This window comes from Macrobrachium rosenbergii, chromosome 4 (genome assembly GCF_040412425.1).
Source record: "Macrobrachium rosenbergii isolate ZJJX-2024 chromosome 4, ASM4041242v1, whole genome shotgun sequence".
In the NCBI taxonomy this organism is placed as follows: domain Eukaryota; kingdom Metazoa; phylum Arthropoda; class Malacostraca; order Decapoda; family Palaemonidae; genus Macrobrachium; species Macrobrachium rosenbergii.
Genome location: NC_089744.1, coordinates 4,313,839 through 4,339,546, shown reverse-complemented (window position 1 = coordinate 4,339,546; position 25,708 = coordinate 4,313,839). Strand labels below are relative to the sequence as shown.

Below are 25,708 nucleotides of genomic sequence, written 5' to 3'. Positions count from 1 at the left end.
AAAATATTGGTTCCATAGCGAACACAATATTTACATTTTATTATGCTAGTCGGTAAAGGTGGTAGTGAATGCAATTTACACTAATTGGTAAATTATGCTACTGGTAGTTGACCAATTGATTGCAAATTTGCTACTGTAGTGAAAGAAATAAACTTGAATTAGATCTTAATAACAAAACAATAAAATACTGATCCTAAAAGCTGTAAGCATGAAGGCTACCCGAAAACAGCGATAATACTTCACCGAAATCCAGTCTCCGACAGTCAGATCTAAAAACCAAGCTGCCATCGGCACTCGATGTTACTCGAACGCCAGCAGAAATAGAATGAGGGGCATTGCTAAGTAGTTCCTGGTATTCCCGTTAGTGGGTGGGACCAGTCACCTGCACTAAACTGTAAAGTGTTACCCGCGAATTTTTTCATTCAAGCTGCCGTGCAAGAGGAAACTATAGCTATGTAATTACTAAGTTACTTATATGAAAAGGCTGTTCCAAAAGAAGTTTACACAGATGCACAATAAGGCAGATGTCAAGTACCGTAATGCATTTGTGTTGACAGAGCTCTCTTCTATGTTGCACCCTTTTGAAACAATTACTATGTCATATTGTTAAGAATAACATCATAAATAAAATGCAGTCTGTTTATCAGAGCCAGCAACAAGCATTTGACATAGAGAAAGAAAATTAGCATAACATCACTTGAATATTTAGGTTAAGTAGTTGGCTACCTTAGGCAACATTATTGGTATTCAATGTAAACTATACTTAAATATAGTAAAGGAATTGTCATTGGGAATTTCATGAAATTTGTGCACCAAACATCATAGCCAAGATAGCTAAGATATTTGCGATTAACCAAGTAAAGGGTCCCTTTTCAGTGAGGAATACAGTAAACCTCCCGTATTCACAGGGGATGCATACTCCCCCCCCCCAGCGAATAGCTAAAATCTGTGAATACTTAAAACCCCTCTAAAAACACTTAGAACTGCCTATTTTGATAGTTCAAACACAAAAAAAATCCCTAAAAATGCTTATAGTTGAGTATTTTAATAGTTTTATCACAAAAAATGCATTTAGTCATGAAAATTATGTGAAAATACAGTAATAAGTGAATATTTCTTGGTGAAAAATACCGCAAATGGGCGAATCTTCCTCGAATAATGTGTATATAAGTTCCACAGAGAAATCCGCGAATAGGTGAGTCGGCAAACCGTGAGACCGCGAATACGGGGGGTTTACTGTACCTACTTACAGAAAGATTCAGGACTTCTTTTGCTTGTTAATTTATCAATCCTTGACTAATACCACTGTGCAATGTTGGGCAGTATGGCATAAGTAAAATAATGGATACTTGGTTTTTATATATATATATATATATATATATATATATATATATATATATATATATATATATATATATATATATATATATATATATATATATATAAATAACTTTATATACCTTTAGCACTGTCACAAGTATTTGGCTTTTCCAGGTTTCTCATATTATGGAGCTTCATGTTATTGGTTTTGACTTTGTGGTGTTGCCCAATTCATTCATAATTCACATGCCCCATGCTCCAAGTTTGGATATAGCAAAGTTTCGCACATCACCACAGTACAAAAGGTTAGTATTAAATGTAATAGCTGTAAAATTGTCTTGTAGTTTTACTCTGTACCATGTTGTACTTCATTTGCTATGTGTAATAAGATACTTAATTTTAATAATAGTTTATATTGGAACAGGCAACTTAATCCACTTGTTTGATAAAAACCAGTTGAAACAAGAATAAGGTGGTTTTACAAAAAGATTGGCCTTAATTGTGAGGGATACATGAGGCAAGAATTAGGACAGTGGGAAGTAGAAGGAAAGTAATGTAATTCAATAAAATATATAGTCTAAAGATTACTGGTGCCACAGATTAACCATGAAAAGTAGTGGCTTTGCAGGTTTTACCAGAATACCTTAGAGGAGTAAGGATTCTCCCAAAGCTCTTCAAAACTGACCCAAATAGCATGCATCAAAAAGACATAGGCCATTGTAAGCTGAGAGAAAAGGGTTTTAGGAAAGAAGTACAGTAGGGTTGAAGTTGTTGATTATATTACAGTAATTATCTTTATTTGAGTCCTATCAAGAAAGGAAATTAAGGTGAAGCACCCCAAAATTGCTTAATGAAAAGGCTAGGGCAGCTATGGGTTGCCCAAGCATATATGCTGACCTTGTTGGACATAAAAAATGATGAACTGATTACAAAGATCAAGCCCCACTTAAGGTTTAGTTATGGTAGAGGAGTCCTATTTGATAAAGACCTATACGACATGACAGAAGAAGAAATTCTAGAAATGAGCCCCAGTTCAGTTTGGAGAGTGAAAAAGGCAGCTATTGCCAACATGATCATTTTGCCCTTTGTAGACTCTGAAGTACCTTCTCCTGTCATATTTGAAAATGAAAGGGTACGAGTACATCCTTTCCAGCAAAGACCAATGTAGTGCTATCATTGCTATAGGTTTGGCCACCCATAAAAAAACTTGCGAAAATGCTAAAATTTGTATAAATTGCTCTGGTATCCATCATGATGATGAATGTAATAGAAAAGCAAAATGTGTTAATTGTCAACTGGAACATAAATCCAATTACAAAACTTGTGAAATTTGCAAATTTGAAGTTTACAAATCTGAACTCTGCACTAAATAAAGCATATAAGTATTGGTTTTCCAAAAAGACAATTAGGACAACAACCTAGGAGCTATGCTCAAGTTCTTAAGCCACTACCCTTATCTACCACTAGGGGTGCAGTGGGAGCACCCTCTTATGTAGCAGGTGCATCAACCCCTGTGGTAGTGGCTCAGCGGCCCAGCCATCTGGGTCAGGTGCTTGGCCTGTTGAGGCTAGAGCACAAGCCTCCAAGGAGGATAAGATGGCACTTAACCCAACCACCTTGGAATTGTCTCAGGCAGAGTCTCTGCCTGATTTAATGGAGACTGAGGAGCAAAAGCACCAAGAGAGGAGACGTTCCCCCCTCATTCTCTCCTCCATCAAATCCAATTAAACATGCACCACTTAGTAATAGATACAAAATACTAAGCTCGATGCAAGAACCCCAGCCTGAATTTAAACAAACTGACGAGAAAGGGAAACAAAACGACACCAGTAAATCAATAGATAATAAACCAAACCTGTCAAGACCAGTCCTTTTGAAATCATCTCTTGATAATGCTCATAAACAAAAGAGAGTAAATGAGAAGGCTCCATCCAAAGGGCCTTCCACCAAGCCCAAAAAATAGTTTTCACATCAGTACTACAATGGAACTGTAGAGGTCTTAGGGCTCGAAGTGAAGAGCTGAAGGTACTGTGAGTCTCCAGGAAACTAAGCTTGGAAGCACACACGATAATTCTGGTTTAAATTACAGCATATATAATTCTCCACCAAGGGAGGTGCAGCAATTATTGCGCATAAGTCATTGCAACACTCCTTGCTATCAATTAATACTCCTCTCCAAGCTGTAGCAGTAACTTTCATTTTAGACAAGCAAATTACTGTTTGCTTCATCTATCTTCCTCCTGATTTGGACTTCTTTAAGTTCTTCGCTGGACTGGTTGATATGGTTCTTGGCTATCACTCTGCAGAGCCGGTGTTCGAATCTCCGGCCAGCCAGTGAAGAATTACAGGAATTTATTTCTGGTGATAGAAATTCATTTCTCGCTATAATGTGGTTCGGATCCCACAATAAGCTGTAAGTCCCGTTGTTAGGTAACCAATTGGTTCTTAGCCACGTAAAATAAGTCTAATCCTTCAGGCCAGCCCTAGGAGAGCTGTTAATCAGCTCAGTGGTCTGGTTAAACTAAGGTATACTTTTCTTTTGGACTTCACTTATAATGATATTCATTTACTGATCAATCAGCTTCCTACTCGTTTCCTCCTTCTTGGAGATTTTAAAGCTCACAACCACCTATGGGGTGGGAACACAGCAGATGCCAAGGGTAGGATGTTGGAGGGTATTATGATGGTCATAATATCACTATACTTAATAATGGAGCCATGACTTAGCATAACATCTACTCCAATACTTATTCGGCTATCGATCTGAGCTTTTGCTCATCTAGTGTTCACTTTGATTATGAATGGTCAGTAAATGAATATCCAAATGGGAGGGACCACTTCCCAGTTCATATAAAATCAGCCGTCTGAGTCATCTCCCAAGGTAGATGAAGCAGATTGGAAGAAATTTAGCGAGTTTGTTTTCATGGACAAGAATGTAAAATCATTTCCATCCATCTCAGAGGCATACAATTATTTTAATGACACTGCCATCAACAGTGCAATTGCCTCTGTTCCAGCAACAAAAGGGAATCCCTGCAGACCAGCAATTCCTTGGCAGAACAAACCCTGCAGTAGTATGAGAAAGACCACTAGAAAATACTAAAAAAGTATAAGAGGAGTGGAACTGCCCAAGCCAAAGTTATTTACCAATGTGCTGTGGCCCAGCAAAATAAATATTTTAAAAAAGCAAAAAGGGAGTCATGGATGTACTACATTAATGGCATTAGCTCAAAAACCCCATCCAAAATGATTTGGAAGAAAATTAAAAAAAACTAAATGGCAAGTTCATCCCTGAACCTCAGCCTACCCTTAAGGTAATTGGTGACCTAATTGCCCAACTAGAGAGGGTCGCAGAAAAATCAGGAGAACATTTCTCGAGAATATTGAGTATTGAGAACCATTCTCTAGAATTCCAAGACATTAGAAATACCCAGATTTCTCTTGATTTAAGTGAAACTATTTTTGAACCATATAATGCAAAATTTACACTGAGGAACTCGAAGATGCCTTGCAGAATACCAAATCATCAGCCCCTGGTGAAAATAAAATACTTTATGAAATGCTGAAACATCTCCCAGAAAAGTCAAAGAAATTTCTTTTAGATATAAATGAAATCTGGGAAACTGGTATTATTCCTAAGAGCTGGATATTATCATTAATCCTTCCTATGAAGAAACCAAACAAGGATCCTGCTTTACCCAGCAGGTACAGACTAATAGCTGTCAACAGTTGTGTTTGTAAGCTGATGGAAAAGATAATTAACACCAGACTTGTATGGTACTTAGAAACAAATAAATTGCTTTCTCCATTCCAGTTTGGCATTAGGAAAACTAGATCTACTTTAGATTCCTTGCTCAGACTGTCAAACCAAATACAACTAGGTTTTGCTAAACAGAGCCAAACAATAGGAGTTTTCTTTGGTTTGGAAAAGGCATATGACACCACATGGTATTATAAAAAAGTTGTATAAGATGGGCATTAAAGATATTGGTAAAATGAAGTTAGTTCAGATAGAGACCTGGTAGAAATAGGGTGGTTTTCTCTCTCTCTCTCTCTCTCTCTCTCTCCATATAGAAGAGTGTAAAATTGTGGTCACTCTCCCAAACTATAAGTTTTGTGAACTCTTAATAATATTTAATGTCCCCCTTGGTAGAGTCTGATATAAGAGAGATTGTATTGTAACAGGCCTGAGGTACAAGTGTTTTTACTGAGGAAAAAGGAGTGGTGTAATGGTATGCAGAGACTTGTATAAGGTAAAGTGGTATTTACTTATTTCTTTACCATGGTAAAAATGTGAATGTGATCTTTTAAAAAGGTGAATATGATCTTTTTAAAAAAGGTGGATGTAATTTCTTAAAAGGTATATACAGGCGGTCCCCGGTTTACGACGGGGGTTCCGTTCTTGCGCCGCGTCGTAAGCCGGAAAATCGTCGAAAATCGTCAAAAATCATAAGAAAACCTTACTTTTAATGCTCTGGGTGCATTGAAAACGATGTAAACTGCATTATTATTGAGTTTTACATCAAAAAAACCTTCAAATTATGATTATTCTGCCGTTTTGAGGCCATATTTCTTCCGTCGGATCGGCGTCTGACGCCGTCGTAACCCCGAACATGCGTCGTAAGCGGGAAATAATTTCTGATGAATATATTTGAAAAGCGTCGTAACCTCGGAACGTCATAAGCCGGAACCGTCGTAAACCGGGGACTGCCTGTATACTCTTTAAACAGATTTTGCCTTAGTGAAATTATTGTTGATAAACTTTTTGTGCATTTTTACATGTTCTTGTCTTTACATTTCTTTTGTGTGTTCTTGTGTTTATAATTGCACAGTGTTACACAAGATTTTGTGTTGATGATTAACATTGATTTAGTTAGCACTTTATATGTGTTGATACTTTACCATTGAATACTTGTGTTGATTTCATTTCTTAAGGTTTCTTTTTTCAAATTTGGAGTAAACCTTAATAGTTTGAATTTTGCTTAGTTAACATAAATTATTGATAAATATAAAGTTTTATGAATTAATCTTGTTTAAGAATTAATTAAATCTTATGTTGTTTTCAAGTAATAGTAAATTTTTTTGAGATTTTGAACTCTACTTGTAACTTTTGAACTTGGAAATAAATTTTTTTATTTAAAGTTTTGAAAGTACAGTGTTTCATTTTGACCTCCAGTGAATATGGTTATTTATGTATGCACAAGGTAAGTGATAACCATGTTCTGTTCTCCTCCGTGTTTTTTGAAGTGAATTAGGACCAGGGAAACAATCATAGTTGTTTGATGGAGTGATGCCCTTTCCCCTCTAGTATATTTATTGCTTAATAGTTATTACCTCACTCATAACTTGATAAACTTAGATTGATTTTTCAAGTGATAAGCAAGTTTTAAGGGATCACTGTTACCTTTAGAGTGTTCAGTCGTAATATTATTGTTATGAGGTTTCAGGTATCTGGCTGAAGTGAGGTAAATTTTTTAGATTTAATAGTTGTTTAATAACCAGGTACTTGATCACTTCGTGACAATATACAAATACAATAATTTAACAGAAGCTGTAGTTGGATATCTTTATTTTAACTTGTTGGACCATTTAATAATAATAGACTTCTTTTGACATATTTTGTGGTATTTGTCTGTACAGCACATTTTTATCTACAGTACTCATTGAGCTGTTCATTTACTTTATATCCTGTGTTATTGTTATCCTTATTGCTTCTTGTGTCCTTTTTTAAATATAGACATTCTTTGCAATTCTGTCATTTTGGCCTAGTCCTTAGAAATGATTGCACTTTATGAATTTTGATAATTACCAGGAATTTGAAATTTGATATTTCATGTTGGGATTGTTTTAAGATTAAGTCATTTAATGGCAGTGAAGCATTAACATTATGCTATGTATGGCAGTCAAACAGAATGCTTTATTTCATCCTGTACAGTACTGTAATACATTTTCCATTAAAATTATTAGAGTAGCTCAAAACATTCCCTTCTTAGTGTCAGCAGCTTATTCTCTTATGTTTCGCATAGCACATGATAGGAATACTCCAATTTCATGAATATATGCTGTACCTGCCATTTGTAATGAAGCATCTCAGACTGTACATAAGAGATTTTGCTTCTTCCTCCCTGAAAAGTGTGTTATCTTACACACACTATATCATGTGAACACATCTGGGCTTTTCAGTTAAGTTTCAGTATTTCAGGTTATGGAAATCATTATTTTATTTTATCTGGTCTACTTTACATTCTATGCCCCAAATGGAAGTGTTGAGTTCAGGTCAGGAAATGGAGCTTTTTTTTTTTTTTTTTTTAGTACCTGGTTAACTACAGTGGTCTTTACCATTGGTAATTTGGGATAATCTGATGCCAACTGTAATTACCAGGTAAATGGTGAATGTATGGTCTGTTTGCTATGAAATGAAACTTGAAGTTTTCAAAATAAGAAGTCTGTTATCGTTTTAAATTTCTTAGGCTGTGCTTTTATTCTTGTACTGTTATAAATGACAAATTTTCCATCTCCAGATGTGTGAAGATATTGAAAAGGGAGTTTGTTGATGATCTCAACCAGAAACACAACAGTAACATCTCTTTACAGTGAATGGAAACAACGTACCTTGAAGTGACATATTGTGTGATAATAATATTGCAAAATACTGTTGTAATTGCACGTAGTATTTATTCTGGTATAGTTGAAAGCCTGTTAATTTTTATATAATGTATTATGTATAATATATTTGTCTTTTTAAATGTAATACTGCACTGGTCTGGTGATCTCATAAAACTGAAGGTTTCATGTGAAAGAAACCTATTTTTACATCACATAGGTTTTTGGTGACTAGTTAGGTTTTTATTTTATTTATTCTTCATTATTTGCAGGACCAGGAATAAAGCTAAAAGCAGCAATTTGAAGCAGTGAAATATACTTGATTTATTACTGTAATTTTTAAATGTTTTTACCACTTGTTGATAGTCAGCAGTTTTAAATTTTAAGATTTAGGTAAAATTTACTTTTAATTTTTTTTAAGGCATAAGATGTGGTAAAATTTTAGCACGTACTTTGTTACATACATTCCAGTACTCCCTTTTAGTCCTTTGTAAAATGCTAAATAATACACAAGTTAACTAGTTTCACAAACATTTAAGTTGTTTACATAGTACAAAATGACATTTTTATGATAAAGTTTTATACATACTTACCAAGTAATTGCATAGCTATAGTTTCAATTCGCACGGCAGTTAAAATTTTGAAATTCGTGGGTCACACTGTTTTGTTTTGGGTAGGTGACTTGTCCCGCCCACTTTCAGGGGAAAGAGAGGAACAACTCGGCAAAGAGTTTCAATTTGTTTATGCCCCTGTGTCTATGCGAGGGGAAGAGGGAGGGCTTTAATCATGTAGTTACTTGTGAGTATATATAACACTTAATCATAAAAATGTCATTTTTATATAAGTAACTTTCCAAGGAAATACAAAGCTGGTTCCCACATTGACAAGAGGTGGGATGCAGGGACATAACTACCCCAAAACATTAAGAATGGTAATGAATTTGAGAATAGAAAAAAAGTTGCTAGTGTTGATACAATGCTTGTTATTTCCTTACCTGATAAGAGAGCTGCTACAGGAAGATACTGCCTCTGGTTGGCGCTCATCTTATCATATAGTGGTGTGGCGGTATAGCCGTGAGGAGCATACTACTTCAGTGCAAACTTTGCAGTGAAGGACAATTCCGATGGCTAGTAAAGTATAAAATGTTGCCCCTGCCCTGGGTACAGTAGAATAAAAATAAAAAAAAAAAGCAGAAAAAAATGACTCTGTCACCTAACGCCTACACCACACAAACAAACCAAACCACCATCCAGCCCTTAAAATACTGGTGGATACTCCAGGTACATAGTACCCCAAGGCTTCCCTAAGACTCGACACACTATGTCAAGGCAAAGAGAAAAAAGGGTGGAAAGGATGCTTCCTAAGCTTCTCCCCCAACAGCATGCCACCTACAGAAAATGGACATAAAGTACTGCTGCAGTTATTATACACTGTTTCCATTTTGCACAAGTAACGGGATGCGAAAACCAACTTGCACTTCCAAAAAAGTCAATTGTAAAATGGATGAGGGAGATAAGTTATGTTTGAAAGCCAACAAGGCGGCAGCTCTTATTTCATGAGCTCTAACTCTAAAAGAGGGTAAACCCAATCAGGGAATATGCTTCTGAGATAATGTCTCTGAGGAAAAATGCCAGGGCATTCTTAGACAGTGGACGAGATGGGTTCTTGACTGAACACCATAGATTATTTGAAAGTCCATGTATTCCCTTTGTTCTGTGTAAGCAATACTAAATTGCCCTCACAGGACACAGAACTCTCTCTTCTTCTCCTGGGCCCAATATTTCAGTCAGATTCTTAAAGATAAAGGAACGAGGCCAGGGTTTAGACGGGGTCTTGTTTTTGGCTAAAAACCCCAGGGTAAATGAATATACTGCCATTCCCTTAGGAGAAGCCAACTCCCTTATCCAATGCATGTATCTCACTAACACGTTTCGCTGTCACTAAGGCTACCAGAATAAGTGTTTTCTAGTGAGGTCCATTAAGGAAATTGAACGAAGGGGCTCAAAACAAGGACCAGACAGCCATTTGAAAACTACCTCTAAGTTCCAGGAGACCACTCCTACCTCCTCCTGTGTGGCAGTGTCAGAGGACTGTAAGAGGTCTGACATATCTTGGTTCAAGGAAGGATCTACTCCCCTATGTCAGAAGACAGAACTTAACATGGCCCTATAACCTCTAATAGTATAAGTAGACAGACTTCTAGAGGCTCTTAATTATAGCAGAAAATTGGCTATTTCTGCTATGGTCATCTGAGAAGATGAGATATTGTGTCTTCTGCACCAAGAACGAAAGATTACCCACTTGGCTTGGTAGACTTTGTCAGATGATTGGCATCTACACTTGGCAATAGACTCCGCAGCTGTCAGGGCCAGAGTGGACAACCCTTGATGGAACCGCCTGAAGTGAGGTTGTCTGAGTAGATTTGGCCTTCGAGGTAGTAGCCTCGGAAAATCCACTAGAAGGTCGAGGAGGTCTGGGAACCACTCCGATGACTAGAACGGAGCTATTTAAATCACTGACACATTTTAATGAGACCGAAATTTGTTTATGACCTGTCTCACCATGCTGAACGGTGGGAAGGCATAGAGGCATCTGTCGCCCAAGCTAGGGGATCTGGGACTGGTGAAGAACAACGGAAGACGATGATTCCTGGATGTTGCAAAGAGATCCAGGATTGGTTCCCCCCCCCCTCCCAGTTTCCACAGATCTAAGCAGACAGGAGGATCTAGGGTCTACTCTGTGGGGAGAACCTGCTTCTGACAACTCAGTTCATCCGCCAGAACTTTTAACTTCCCCTGAATGAAACATGTTCGGATTCTAGTGCAATTCTGGTCCACCCAGAGGAGAAGTCTCTTGCTGCTTCGTACAAGGAGGAAGGAGTCCGCCCGCCCCCCATTGCTTTTTGACATAAGACAAGGCAATAGTGTTGTCTGAGTAGACTGCCACTCTTGTGAATACCTCCAATGCAAAGAACTGAAGTGCTAAGTGTTGACACTGATATGCCAATTTTTCTGCCCCGGGGACCATGTCCCAGACACTTCCTTGCTCCCCAGAAGAGCTCCCCAACCTAGATCCGACACGTCTAAGTAGAAGTCTAGGTTGGGGTTCAGAGGGAGGAGAGACTTTCCCTCCGAAAACTTTCTTTCGGAAGTCTCTCTATTTCGGGAGTCACAGGAAAAACGAACATGTCTGGGAATTTCTTCCTGTCCCAGCTGATCCTTGGGAAGAAGCAGAGTTCTCATATGGAGTCTGCCCAGTTTTCAAGAGATACAAACTCGTTCACCGTCCTCAGGCAGGACTTTACTCTCTTGGGGGATGGAGAAACCCAAAAATTCCAAATGTCTATCATCATTCCCAAATATAGAATCTCCTGAGATGGAGTCAGCTGGGACTTCTGCATGCTGATTAGTAAGCCCAGGTGTTGGAATAGGAGAACGGTCTTCCGAAGGTCCTCCATACACCTCTATCTCGAATGGGCCTGAAGAAGCCAATCGTCTAAGTAAAGGGAGATGTTGATTCCCATAAGATGGAGCCACTGTGTGAGGGGAGCAAGAACTCTGGTGAAGACTTGGGGAGCCCTCGAAAGACCGAAGCACAGAGCACGAAACTGGAATACAATACTCTGTTCTTGAACATGAACCCGAGGTACTTCCTGGATTCCAGATGGATAGGAATGTGGAAGTACGCATCCTGCAAATGGATGACAGGATGGTTTGGTTCATCTCCATCCTGAATTTCGTCTTCAGGATGAAGAAATTTAAGGTGCTGACGTCCAGAACAGGCCTCCAACTTCCTGACAATTTTGGGAACTACAAACAGCCAGTTGTAGAACCCTACAGAATTCATGTCTTCGACTAACTCTATTGTCCCCTCCCAGAGGAGGGACGAAACTTCTTCTGAGAGGGCCAAAAACCTCTCTGAGCCTACAGAATAGGCCTTCAAGACGATGGGCATGCTGGCTAAGGGAGGTTTCTCCCCTGAGAGGGATAGTGTAGCTCTCCTTCAGGACATTTATAATCCAAGGTTCCACTCTTTTTTTCCTCTCCATCTCCTAAAAGAGTAGTCTGGCTCCTACTGGAGTACGGAGGACAGAATCCTCATTTTCGAGAGAAAGATCTAGAGAAGGACTTCTTGATGACGCATGACAAGAAACGAATGCTAGAGTGGGGTCTAGAGTAAGCCCTTTGCCTGCTGCCACGAAAGGGCGGCATCTGCAGGGGAGAGACCATCCTGGAACTAAAGGCAGTCGCCTCTTTAGGACATCTAGAGGACTAAGTCAAAAGTCCTGACTGCTTTTCTTTTGGAGGTCCAATGTGATTCCAAGCACCATGGCCTGTGTGAACAGGTGATGTCGGTCATGGGGAGAAAACAGGAGTGCTGATTTCTGTAAGGGAATAACCCCCTTAGAAGTATAAGAACACCAAAGCTCTCTTTTTTTAAGGACCCCTAGCCAATCCGCAGCACAATCCTCGGGCAAAATGGCACAGTCCTTAATCTTGCGTGCAAGAGCACCCACAGACCATTCCAGGAAGCTCAAGACTTCAAAAACTTTGAAGAAGTTCTTGAGAAGATGAGCCAACTCAGAAGTGGTGAACATAATTTTGGCTGAAGAGAACGCTGATCTACAGGACGAATCTATTAGCCTGGAGAAGTCCCCCAGGGAGGAGGCAGAAACTCCCACGAAAGGACTGAACCTGGTTGCCAATGGGCGCTCGGAAGGAAATGGGTGCTTAGGTGCTAATGAACACTCCGAGATTCTTGGGTGCTCGGGTGCTACTGGGCACTCGTGTTAACAGGTGCTCGGATGCTAGGGGCACTTGGAGACTCTAGAAGGCCTGGGCACCAATGGACTCTCAAGGGCTACTGGATGCTCTGACTCCAAGAAAAACTCAAGAACTGCTGGGCACTTGGGTACTATCAGGCACTCAGAAGAAAAAGACTGTTGTTTCAAAAGACGATGAGGAGCGCTTACGAGAAGAAGAGCATTTGTGAGCCAAACTCTCTACTATGGGGTGCTCTGAAGAAAAACACTCTGGGCTGTCCCAGTGACTACAGGACAGACAAGGGCTACTAACAGGTTCATTGAACCTTTTACAAGGCACATAGGGAGAGTGTCACATCCACTGCACACCTTTTCAATGGGTGTGACTCATCCTCAAAGTGCCATTGGCTCCTGGGACTAGAATCCTCTGAACTTGAAGAAAGACGATGCACATCCATAGAGATGCCTTTCCAGTGGCTCTCCGTCGCAATCTGGGAATTGGCAACAGGTTCGACCGAGGGGGTGACTACTCGTGGCCAGACCCCACCGACCTCCCTTAGGCTACCAGTTTGACTCCTCCCAGGTTTAAGGGAGTATGCCATCGACTTTCACCTAGGAGAATCAGCAGGACGAGCAGCCACCTCCTCCACCAACACTTCACTAGCACTCTTCACACTAACTTTGTCCATTAGGTCTTTCACTGAGGACCCTAATTGGCCCAAGGCCTCCATAGTCAACTCTAATCTCTCGTCAAATTTCGACTCGAGGCTGGCAATGGGGTTGGGTTCGAAAGTGTGGGAGCTAGGTAAAGGGGAGGGTGAAATAATCTGAGGACAGGGAACAGGAGTCACAGAGATTACAGGATCAAAAACAGAAATATTATTATTAGCAATAGGCTGAGAACATTTCTGGCTAACTAAAGACTTGCCATTTTCAGGACTAGCAGTCGCTTTCCTCTTTTTTATCCCTAGCCAGTTACTGTATTTAGGTGTGACTTTAAACGCTTTACTTTTTATTATCCCAATCCATACACTCCTGACATCGTAAATCTACTGGGCACACTTGTCCCCTACAATTAGTGCATAGTGTATGTGAATCGTAGGTTTCCTTAGTCAGTCGAGTATTGCAGCTTTTGCTGCAATACCTAATGCTAGTTGAATTGAGTCAGACATCGTGAGGCAAACAAGTCAACTGAAAAGGTCAAAATCAGGAAAAAAGTCGTAAATCGTGAACTATCAGTTAACAACAGTCTCATAAAAGAAACCTAACACTATCTAAATGTGCTGAAAGGCTAGCAAATACAAGAATACTTCACCAATTGGGCAAAATGAACAAACGGAAAAGCAACTAATTCCAAAATTAAGCTGCTGCTAACAACTGGTGTACAGCCATCAGCCAGCAGAAAGAAATTGAAGCTCATTGCTGAGTTATTCCTCTCTTTCCCCCCGAAAATGGGAGGGGCAAGTCACCCACCCAAAACAAAATAGCACGACCCACAAATTTCAAAATTTTAGCTGCCTTGCGAGTTGAAACTATAGCTTTGTAATTACTTGGTAAGTTACTCATATGAAAGTTTTTTAAATGCTCTTTTCCATTTCCATTACTGTACTATCATTGATTTTAAAGGGTACCTTACAAAGTGGCATTGCTAGTAGCATTTCTTCCTGGTCAGTGGCAATTGTTATAGATTTGTGCTCCCTGTCACAAAGACATGTCAAGTATGAGTTTATAGTTTGGAACAAGTATGCAGTAACCTATTAACATATTAGAGACCTCTTTACTTCTTACATTATTAAGATGATTTTTGAGGGGGATTTATTTTGAGAATATAACTGTATCTCTTGAATTGAATGATAAGTGTAAAGTACAAGTTAGGTTTGGCTAGAGGTTATAACTGTTAGCTGTCTTGAATGTCCATGTACAAGTCATGATTTTCTTGGCTGAAAACCAGACTCTTAAGCATCTGATAAGTTTAGGGGCTACTTTTTATATGTATGTTTTATGATTAGTTATTTTTGTTGGAAACCATTCTCAGTGTGACTTACTGGCAAATGGATCCACAAAAATAGCTGTTACTTGAAATAACTGATTGGAAGAAGAGATACTATAAAGAAGGTTGCCTTATTCTCAAGGTTACTGGATATTTTACAATTTTCATTAGGTGAGGTCAGTGGTTGTAACTGCTCCACTTCAAACATGCTGATATTTGCTAATCTCAAAAAAATATGGTCCTGCAGCTTGTATTTTACAGGACTAAAGTAGTTACATGAATTTATTTGCTCAGTTGATAAATGAAAACTATGTCATTGGCACATAATCATCTGAATGGAAAAATTAAATTACCATTTCTATTCGAGGAGATTACTTATTCAAGGCTTTGCCCTAGGAAACTTTATATGTACTTTTAAAAAGTTTCCCTCTAAGTTCATATCTGTACCTGAATATAGTTTAAAAAATGCATTTACTGTACAAGTATAGGTTTGATCACAGTGAACTTTGCACAAAGTTTGTTTTATTTTAGCACCTGAATGTATATTTCACTGATTCTGAAGAAGAAGCCCAGAGTAATAAAATGAACTAACACCTAGAAATGTTAACATTTATGGAGGATTCAAGTTTTCATGTTCCACAAGTGATTCTAGTATTTATGTTAGTTGTCGACATAAAATGTTTAACAGAACTAGAGATACAGTTCAGTATTTACTAAGTGCAGTGGCCAGATTTAAAAATGTGTGCTGAAATACTATCAGAAACAGAATAGTAGCTCAGTTTGAGTCTTCAACCAAGAGGCCTATTGAATATGTTTCAATAGAAGTTTATTTTTGTTTTATAAGATTTAATGATTCATGCATTTCTTTTTTGTTACAATTTAATAGGGAGGCTTCATAAATGAAATACTTTTAATATTGTTTTATATAAAATCTTAGCAATATCATATTGTCCAATAATTCTGAAAAGGAACTACAGTACAAGAACATGACACTCATAATGCAATGGTGCAACTAAATTTAAAAAGTTATTGTTCCACATTCTAATATTAATATCAACAGTAAGAGGAGAGTATTTTAATAATAATGAGTAATGGTATAGTAATGTTTTCTTTTATATCATTAGTGATAAAAAAGGTGGGGGGGGGTGAATAAAGCCATGCAGTAGTTGAACTAATGTGCCTAAGCAACCTGTTAAAAAGGAAAAGGATACAGTAGTTTTCCCTTCTTAATTTGTTCTTTAGTGCTTAATTTACTTGAAGTATGTTTTCTTAGCCTGCTCTTACTAGCATTGTGTTGGCATTTGGGGCAGCTTGATTCTAATATTTCTAATATGGGATTTTATGAAAACTGTACAGGATGCGACTCGTAAAATAAGAAAAAATAGCTATATTATTGCTTCAGAGCTATTTTTTTTTCTTTATCCATGCTCAGGTAATAAAAATGTATAATAAATGTCCCATGTTTTATGGCCAAATATAGAGTTGTGATAACAAATGGCAAACTGAAAATATTAAAAATGAAAATGGGTTTTTTTCCAAGTTACTGGAATTAACTGAAGACAGTGTAAACAATAAAATGGTAAAAGTTCAACGAGACATCTGTAATTACTATTGTTTACAAAGTGTCCTGCCTTCAACTACAGTAAACCTCCCGTATTCGCGGGGGATGCGTATCCCCCCCGCGAATGGCTAAAATACTTAAAATCCCTCTAAAAACACTTAGAACTGCCTATTTTGATAGTTTAAACACAAGAAAAACCCTCTAAAAATGCTTATACCTGAGTATTTTAGTAGTTTTATCACAAAAAGTGCATTTAGTCATGAAAATGATAAGGAAATACAGTAATTAGTGAATATTTTTCAGTGAAAAATACCGCGAATGGGCGAATTTTCCTTGAATAATTGGTAGATACATTCCACAGAGAAGTCCGCGAATCATGAGAACGCGAACACGGGGGGTTTACTGTACTATCTAATTTATTGGCAGATTTATTTTTACTTTTATACTGACTGCCAATGTATTAAGATATGATTCCAAAACAACTAAGCGGTAAATTAAAAAAAAAAATGTTAGCCAACCCAAAATGATATTGTGGTATGCAATAGTGCATACATACATAGTGCCGTATACTGTAATACAGTAGTGTATAGTTACATAATTTATTGCAATTTAATAGCATATTGAAGTTTTTTTAGCACTGTTTACTATTTCTCTCTCTCTCTCTCTGTTGTTATTGCATTGGTTAATTAGTCAACCTAAGGATTCAATACTTTAACAAGTGACAGACAATTTTATCAGTCTTATAAAAGTTTGTAATATTTATGAATCCTGAAACAAAATAGTTTCTCAGTATTATTTTCATATTGTTTGTATTTAAATGTTTTTAGTTCATTTATTGAAAGAGTAAGAGTTTCAGCTCTCCATTTTTACTCTGAATTCATGAACATACTTGTACTGTATTAAGATTAAGAACTTTATAGGTTGTTAAGGTAATTTTGGCAAAATAATTATATTTTGAAATAATGAATGTGTTTTGCTGAATTTATCATTGTTTGAAGGGCTTAATTTAATGCATTTGTGAACATTTGTAATTTAATAGGTCTAATATCAGAACTATTTATGGAGCAAATAACTAGATATGAAGATAAGAAGTTCTAAATTCTTTTGTGAATGAAAAAATCCGTAAATTCTGAGCAATAAACTGGAACATTCAAGTCCTAATTTGAGATTATTTGGATTACAACTAAAAAGGTTTTGGGGATGTTTTACAAGTGATGTTTAGCATTTTTTTCTAAATTCAGCAGGCAGGCATCAATTTTAGTTTTAAGCATCACAGTAGTATATAATAGAAAATGAACATTTAAAAGTATTTTCAAATTTAGAACTGCAAAGTATACCATTTTGCATAACAATGATTTACTTCTTAGTGCTTGATGCTACTGTTGAAATGATGTGAGAGTAATGTTTAAACAAGTGTGCATCTTTTATATTGTGGTCAGACTATTTTTAGTTTATGTTTATTACAATTTTGGGATTTTTTAAAATTAATAATGTAAGGTCAGAAGTGTTTTCTAATCCTTTATTCCATGGGCTTACCCAGTACTTGAAGATATATATCTTAAGCTTTAAGAAGCAGAGGCTTAGCATTTATTCTCCCATATGTTTATGCATTTTGGTGCTTATTAAACATGAATTACTTAATATTTCCCCAAAAGCTGCCGTAACTCGCATCTACTTTTTTTTTTTTTTTTTTTGCTGTTCATGGGCCAAATTATAACTACATTTTTTTATGCTGTTCATGGACCATTTTAATTAGTATATAAGTGAAAATAACTCAGCATTATTTTTTATACCAATGTTAGTTTCATGACTGCATTTCAAGTCCATGAAAATCAAGTGGTTTAAAGTTAATTTACTTACTACTAACCAGCTGTTTTGGTTGTATGCACTGAATAGATTGTATTATGAGGATGTGTCATAAGTGCCAATTCTTTATGCAGTAGTATATAGACTGATTACATATAGTTTTTTAGTAAAAACTGCTTTTTTACTAAAGCAAGTCTTTCAAATGAAAACATAACTTTATAACTTTATTTTGGTATATTTTATGTAATTTACACTATACTTATTTTTACTGAAATTTAGGTGTACTTTTAACTTATATTGGGTATTTGGATTTTTCTCCAGTATCTACTCTCTTTGTTGTAAAGTTTGTTTACACAAAACAAATTTCAGCTCATGAATTTTAAAGTGGTTTGAAGAGCAGAATTTAGAGTGCTTTAATTTCTGCGACTTTGTAGGACCGAGATTTTAGCCCAAATAAAATGTGAGATTTTTCAATACTGTAGATTATTCTTCCCTATATTTTACTGTTCCTTTGATGAGTGCTTTATATTGGGGCCATTGATGTATTTTTACTTTGGTGTAACCCCTTAACTTTGGGGCACCTAGATATAATGAGGGGTTTCTTGAGCACCTGGATTTCTTCTTATGTTCAAGTCTGAAAGTTCTGTTTATGATTTCTTTAAAAGAGCACTAAATCACACTTGGCCCTAAACATTTCCACTACATTAAATTAGCTAATCTTTTCCACCACTGTATGTATTAAGTATGGACTAGATTACTCTTTGAATGTGAAAGAGGGTGAAGATTTTGTCAAACATTACCATAAATGTTGGGAGCCAATCTCAACTCACTGACAACTCTTAATGCATTGAGCATAAGGAGCATACAGTAATGAATTTCTCCCATGGTAGTCACATTGGTGATACTTAAATTTGTCCCTTTTTAACCCTTAAACGCCGACTGGACGTACCGTACGTCGACTAAAATTGTCTGTTGGGTGCCGAGTGGACGTACGGTATGTTGACTACAAAAAATTTCAACCTTCGGTCAACTTTGACTTGAACGAAATGGTCGAAAAACGCAATTGTAAGCTAAAACACTTACATTCTAGTAATATTCAATCATTTACATTCATTTTGCAACAAATTGGAAGTCTCTAGCACAATATTTCTATTTATGGTGAATTTTTGAAAAAAACTTTTTCCTTACGTACGTGCGGTAATTTGGCCGAAAATTTCAGAAATTCTTTCGCCATTTTGTCGTCATTTTTGCACCGTTTTATATTAGCTCTTGCATAAAGTTTTATATATGAAAATGTGTGCAATTTCATGTAAAATACAACAAAAAACAACCCATGGTTGTAGCTTTTATCAGTTTGGAAATATTTTCATATAAATCACGATAAGTGCCAAAATTTCAACCTTCGGTCAACTTTGACTCGACCGAAATGGTCGAAAAACGCAATTGTAAGCTAAAACTCTTACATTCTTATAATATTCAATCATGTACGTTCATTTTGCAACAAATTGGAAGTCTCTAGCACAATATTTCGATTTACGGTGAATTTTTGAAAAACTTTTCCCTTACATCCGCGCGCGGTAACTCTGCCGAACATCTCAGAAATTCTTTCGTCACTTTGTCGTAATGTTTGCACCGTTTTATATTAGTCGTTACATAAAGTTTTATATATGAAGTGTGCGCAATTTCATGTAGAATACAACAGAAAATAACTCATGGTTGTAGCTTTTATCAGTTTTGAAATATTTTCATATAAATCACGATAAGTGCCAAAATTTCAACCTTCGGTCAACTTTAACTCGAACGAAAAACTTTAACTCGACCGAAATGGTCAAAAAACGCAATTGTAAGCTAAAACTCTTACATTCTAGTAATATTCAATCATTTCCCTTCATTTTGCAACAAATTGGAAGTCTCTAGCACAATATTTCGATTTATGGTGAATTTTTGAAAAAAAAAAAACTTTTCCCTTACGTCCGCGCACTGTAACTCGGCCGAACATCTCGGAAATTCTTTCGTCACTTTGTTGTAATGTTTGCACCGTTTTATATTAGTCGTTACATAAAGTTTTATATATGAAAATGTGCGCAATTGCATGTAGAATGCAACAAAAAAATAACTCATGGTTGTAGCTTTTATCAGTTTGGAAATATTTTCATATAAATCACGATAAGTACCAAAATTTCAACCTTCGGTCACCTTTAACTTGACCGAAATGGTCGAAAAACGCAATTGTAAGCTAAAACTCTTACATTCTAGTAATATTTAATAATTTATCTTCATTTTGCAACAAATTGGAATTCTCTAGCACAATATTTCGATTTATGGTGAATTTTTGAAAAAAAAACTTTTTCCTTACGTCCGCGCGGTAACTCGGCCGAACATCTCAGAAATTCTTTCGTCACTTTGTCGTAATGTTTGCACCGTTTTATATTAGTCGTTACATAAAGTTTTATATATGAAAATGTGCGCATTTTCATGTAGAATATAACAGAAAATAACTCATGGTTGTAGCTTTTATCAGTTTTGAAATATTTTCATATAAATCACGATAAATAGAAAAAATTCTACCTTCGGTCAACTTTAACTCGACCGAAATGGTCGAAAACTGCAATTGTAAGCTAAAACACTTACAGTCCAGTAACATTCAATCAATTACCTTCATTTTGCAACAAACGGGAAGTCTAGCACAATATTTCGATTTATGGTGAATTTTAAAAAAAAAAGTTTTTTACATCTGCGCGTTATGAATTCATGCCTCATTTTGTGATAGTATTTTTTCTGTGTTGCTCTGATCATTTTACAATTTGTTATATACCAAAATCATCGCAATTTAGTGTACAATACAAAGAAACAAAAATTGACTCGTTAGCTTTAACCGTTTTGCGCACAGTGCGATTTGTATACAATTATATATGAAATTTTTTTTGCGCTGTCATATATTTCAATATTTATATATGATAATGATATTTTTTTTCATTTCTGATGGTTGCATACTAAACTTCAGGCAATGACAAAAGAAATGAGCCAAAAATGAACTCTTAATCTTGAAAACTAAGCGTGCTGTGATTTTCTTAAAAAAACTTTTTTTCTGCTTCGGCGCTAACTCCCGAACGCCGCCAGCATACAACAGACACTTTTGTAAATAGAGGCTCAGCGTTTAAGGGTTAATAAACTAAATAACAAAAAGTCATCTTTCATAAACCACTAAAATTTGACACTTCATATTCAACAGTTATATAATCAAATATAAAAGGGCTCCAGGCTATGTTCCTTCCTACAAGGAGGTTCAATGTCTCAATGATCATAAGACCAAGGAACATTAACGAGTTTACAGCATGTAATAATGTGATAAAATCACAGGATGTAAAGTGCAGATTTGAAAGTCTCAGCAATTACTTTACACATGAGTAACAATAACACCTTTATCATATACTGTATTCAATAAAACACACGAAAATAATGATTTTTATGAGAAAAATATTTTTATAATAAAATCAAGTTTCATATATGTTTACCAAGTAATTACTTGCATAGCTATAGTTTCTAACTTGCACAGCAGCCTTTTATTTAAAAAATCACCATAGCACTTCAGTTGTTTAGTGTAGGTGACAAGCCCGCCCACTAATGGGAGTACTGAAATGACAAGGGGAGGAGGGCAGGCTCCGATCATGCAATTACTTGGTAAGTATAAATGAAACTTAATTTTATTATGAAAAAATCATTTTCATATAGGTAACTTACCAAGTAATTACATAGCTGAATCTCACACTGAATGGGGGTGGGATACATGGGGAGTAGCACCCACAGAAGTTTGATCAGGGGGTGGACACTTTTCCATATCACCCCAAACTGATGAAGACCCAGCCCCACCTAGGAAAGTTGTACCACCAAACTACAGATTTAAATACCGCTTTATTTTCAGATATTATTACAAATGAAGCAACATTAATTCTGCGTTAAAAAATACCAAAATTATTAGCGAATGATTCAAAAATCAAAATGGTATACAAATTAGATCTTTCTTTCAAAATTTTATAAATCATTTAGTGCCTTTGATTAATCTTAGAGATTATCGTGAAAGACAAACTATTTAATTGCAATATAAAGTCAAGTTGCCTCTTGACCTTTCTGGAAAATATATCAGTAACAGAGGAAATAATTTCCTGATGATTTTCTGATACGGTACAGTGAATATATAATTTGGCAAGACCATTCATTAGATCTTGTCCCATTGTTGCTCTTCTATAACTCTTATGAGATTAAGGATAGAAAAGCTCCTCTTGGCAGATGCAGAAGAAACAGGCAAAGGTGCATATATTTATAACAGCCTTCTAGTTACTGGCTAATTTTCAGAACACTTTTCTAAAATCTTGCACACTGACAATGGGAGACAGTCCTTTTCAACTATATCCCACTTTCCTCTCCAAAGTTTGTGTTCAACTTCATATTCCTCAGCATCGGTTATATGGTCAAGTATATAATTTTTGTGCAGATTCAGTGCTGGAACCAAGTCCTGGAATGTGGTGCGACTGAAATAACTTGGCATCAATGAGCACAATGACCTAGCAACACTGTGATAATTAGCAAATCCATCATGAAACTGATCAATGACAAAATCCAAAAATGGCTCTCTTATATTATTCCTCTACACTACTATATGGGGGGGTTAGATCTGTATCACTGACTGACAGCTACTCTGGGCATTTTAACTTCAATATTTAAGGTACTTGAAATTTCTGTGGCGGATTCGAAACATTTTTGGAAGCCTCTGTCATTAGAGTCACCTACAAAGACTTTCTCTCTCTCTCTCGCCCTCTCTCTCTCTCTCTCTCTCTCTCTCTCACACACACACACACACACATACCTTGACTTAGAGGGGTGGGGGGGAGGGAGCACATGTCCAAGTGTCCCCCACTGTGGGTGCTACTGTACATGGACATAATCGATTCCAAAACATAAGGCATGGTAATGACTTTGAAATAGAAAAAAAGTGCTAGCATTGAAACAATGCTTGTCATTTCCTTACCTGGTAAGAGAGCTAATGCAAGTGAATACTGCCTCTGGTTGGTGCTCATCTTAACCTGTAGTGGCGTGGTGGATGAGCTGTGGGTCGCCTCCACTTAAGTGGGAGACTTGCAGCGGAGGATGGGCCTAATCACTGGCAAAGCATACACAAGTGCCCTTGCCTTGGCCACAGTACCAATATAAAAAACAACCAGACAACACTGTCACCTACCCTGAAAAAACCACAACCCATCCACACAGACTGGTGGATACTCCAGGTACATTGTTACGCCAGGCTCCCCAAAACTTGACACCTTACTTCAAGGTAAACAGACAGTAAAACTTCAAGGCGAAGAGACAGTGGGAGAAAATGAGAGCTTCCTGTGCTTCCTCTCCCAGTACCATGCCAGCCACTGATAACAGCCCCAAGGTACTGCAATTTTCAAACATTGTTTTGACTTCTTTCAAATAGTGAGACGCCAAGACCAATTAGCACTTCCAGTAGATCGATCGCAGAATGGAAGTAAGGGATATATTGTGCCTGAAAGCTAATGAAGTAGACTTCCCTGACGTCATGAGCTCTCACTTTAAAAGTACGGTAAGTAAAATGTTCTTCTGAATCTGAGAGTGCACCTCAGAAATTAAGTCCCTCAGGAAGAAGGACAATGCGTTCTTAGACAGAGGGTGAGACGGGTTCTTGACAGAACATCTGAGGTTACTGGATGGCCCTCTGATTTTCTCAGTCCTGTTCAAGTAATACCTTAAAGCCCTAACAGGAAAAAGAACTTTCTCTTCTTCTCCAGAGCCAAGGATGACCGTTAAGTTCTTAATGGAGAAAGAATGGAGCCAGGGCTTGGATGGGTCCTCACTCTTGGTTAAAAATCCAAGAGTAAAGAAGCAAACTGCATCTCCTTGTGAAAAACCTACCCTTTTATTGATGGCTTGGATCTTACTAATCCATTTAGCAGTGGCCAAGGCCACTATAAAGAGAGTCTTCTGGGTAAGGTTCTTCAGAGAAGAACATAGGGGTTCAAAAGCGGGACCTGCTTCGTCCAGGTTCCAGGAGACTGGATCTTCCTTCCTTTCCTTGGACATATCAAAGGACTTGATGAGGTTGTTAAGATCTGGGTTTGACGAAAGGTCCAGGCCCGGGCTTAAACACTATGCTAAGCATAGCCTGATACCCCTTAATGGTGGAGGATGAGAGATTCTTAGACCACATATAAAGGAGGAAATCCACAACTTGGTCACAGATGTCTCAGAAGAAGAGACGTTGTGTCTGAGACATCAGCTTCAGAAAATCGCCCACTTAGCCTGGTAGACACAGCTAGAAGATTGGCACCTGCATCTTGCAATAGCCTCTGCAGCCAGTCTTGAAAACCCTTTTGCTCTGACAAGTTTCTGGGCAAGTCTGAAGCTGTCAGGGCAAGAACGGACAACCCTTGGTGGTATCTCTTGAAGTGAGGTTGTCGAGTCGACACGGTTTTTGGGGAAGGAGTCTCAGAAAGTCTACCAACAACCGTAGCAGGTCCAGGAACCATTTTTTTGTGGGCCAGAATGGGGCTATGAGGGTCAGTGTAATGTTGTGATGAACCTGAAACTTGTTCAGCACTTCCCTGACCATGTTGAAGGGCAGAAAGGCATATAGGTCCAAGTTGGACCAATCTTGCAGCATGGCCTCCGTTGCCCATGTCAGAGGGTCTGGGGCCGGAGAACAAAAGAGAGGAAGGCAATGGTTCCTTGAGGTGGCAAACTGGTCCAATGTCAGCCTGCCCCAAAGTTTCCACAGATTTCAACAGACCCAAGGTCCACTCAGTGGGAAGGACCTGCTTCCGACAGCTTAGTTCATCTGTGAGAACATTTAGTTTGCACTGAATAAATTGAGTGACTAGAATCACTCGGTTTTGATCTGCCCACAGTAGGAGGTCTCTCACTGCCTTGCAGAGAAAATGAGTGAGTGCTGCCTTGCTTTCAAATGTATGTTAGGGCTGTGGTATTGTCTGAATGGACCACCACAGTCTAGTTGTGAATTAGGGTCGAGATGCACTGAAGCCCTAAGTGGATCGCTTTCAGCTCTTTGACGTTGATGTGATGGTTCTGTTCTTCTGCAGACTACTTCCCAGAAACTTCCTGGTTCCTAAGAGAGCTCCCCAACCTACGTCTGAGGGGTCTGAGTAGAAGTCTAGGTCTGGGCTCAGAAGATGAAGGGACTCTCCTTCCAAAAGTCTTTGTTCATACAGCCACCACTGCAGGTCCAATTTGATCTCCAGAGTTATGGGAAACATATAGGTATCTGGCAGTGTTTTCCTGTCCCAGCTGGCCTTGAGGAAGAATTGCAAAACTCTCATGTGAAGTCTGCCTAACTTGACGAACGTCTCGATGGACAACAGAGTCCCTAGTAGGCTCATCCACTGATGGGCCGAGCAAGATGAAATTGCTAGAAACTTGTGGACCGTCTGAGGGCACCTGGCGATTCTCTTGGCAGACAGAGAAGCTTGAAAAGTCCGAGAGCTGAGACTTATCCCCAAATAGGGGATCTCTTGCGATGGGGTCAACTGGGGCTTCTGAAGGTTGATGATGATGCCCAGTTCCTGCGTGAGGAGAAGAATCTTGTTCAAGTCCTTCGGGCACTTTTTCTTTGAAGGGGATCGAAGAAGCTAGT

The 25,708-nt window shown here is 37.7% G+C and overlaps 1 protein-coding gene and 1 long non-coding RNA gene across 3 annotated transcripts in view; one reads left to right on the top strand and one right to left on the bottom strand.

The window, feature by feature from the left end:
- The window catches only part of LOC136830134 (xylosyl- and glucuronyltransferase LARGE2s-like), a 64,276-nt gene extending 55,424 nt beyond the window's left edge, over positions 1-8,852 (top strand). For both annotated transcript variants that reach the window (XM_067089338.1, XM_067089330.1), the window contains 2 exons: positions 1,495-1,625; positions 7,842-8,852. In XM_067089338.1, coding sequence (XP_066945439.1) covers positions 1,495-1,625; positions 7,842-7,917 — 207 coding nt within the window. In that variant the 3' untranslated portion in view covers positions 7,918-8,852. The remainder of the gene's footprint in view (positions 1-1,494; positions 1,626-7,841) is intronic.
- The window catches only part of LOC136830144 (uncharacterized), a 47,170-nt gene that overhangs the window by 11,829 nt on the left and 9,633 nt on the right, over positions 1-25,708 (bottom strand). The window lies entirely within an intron of this gene.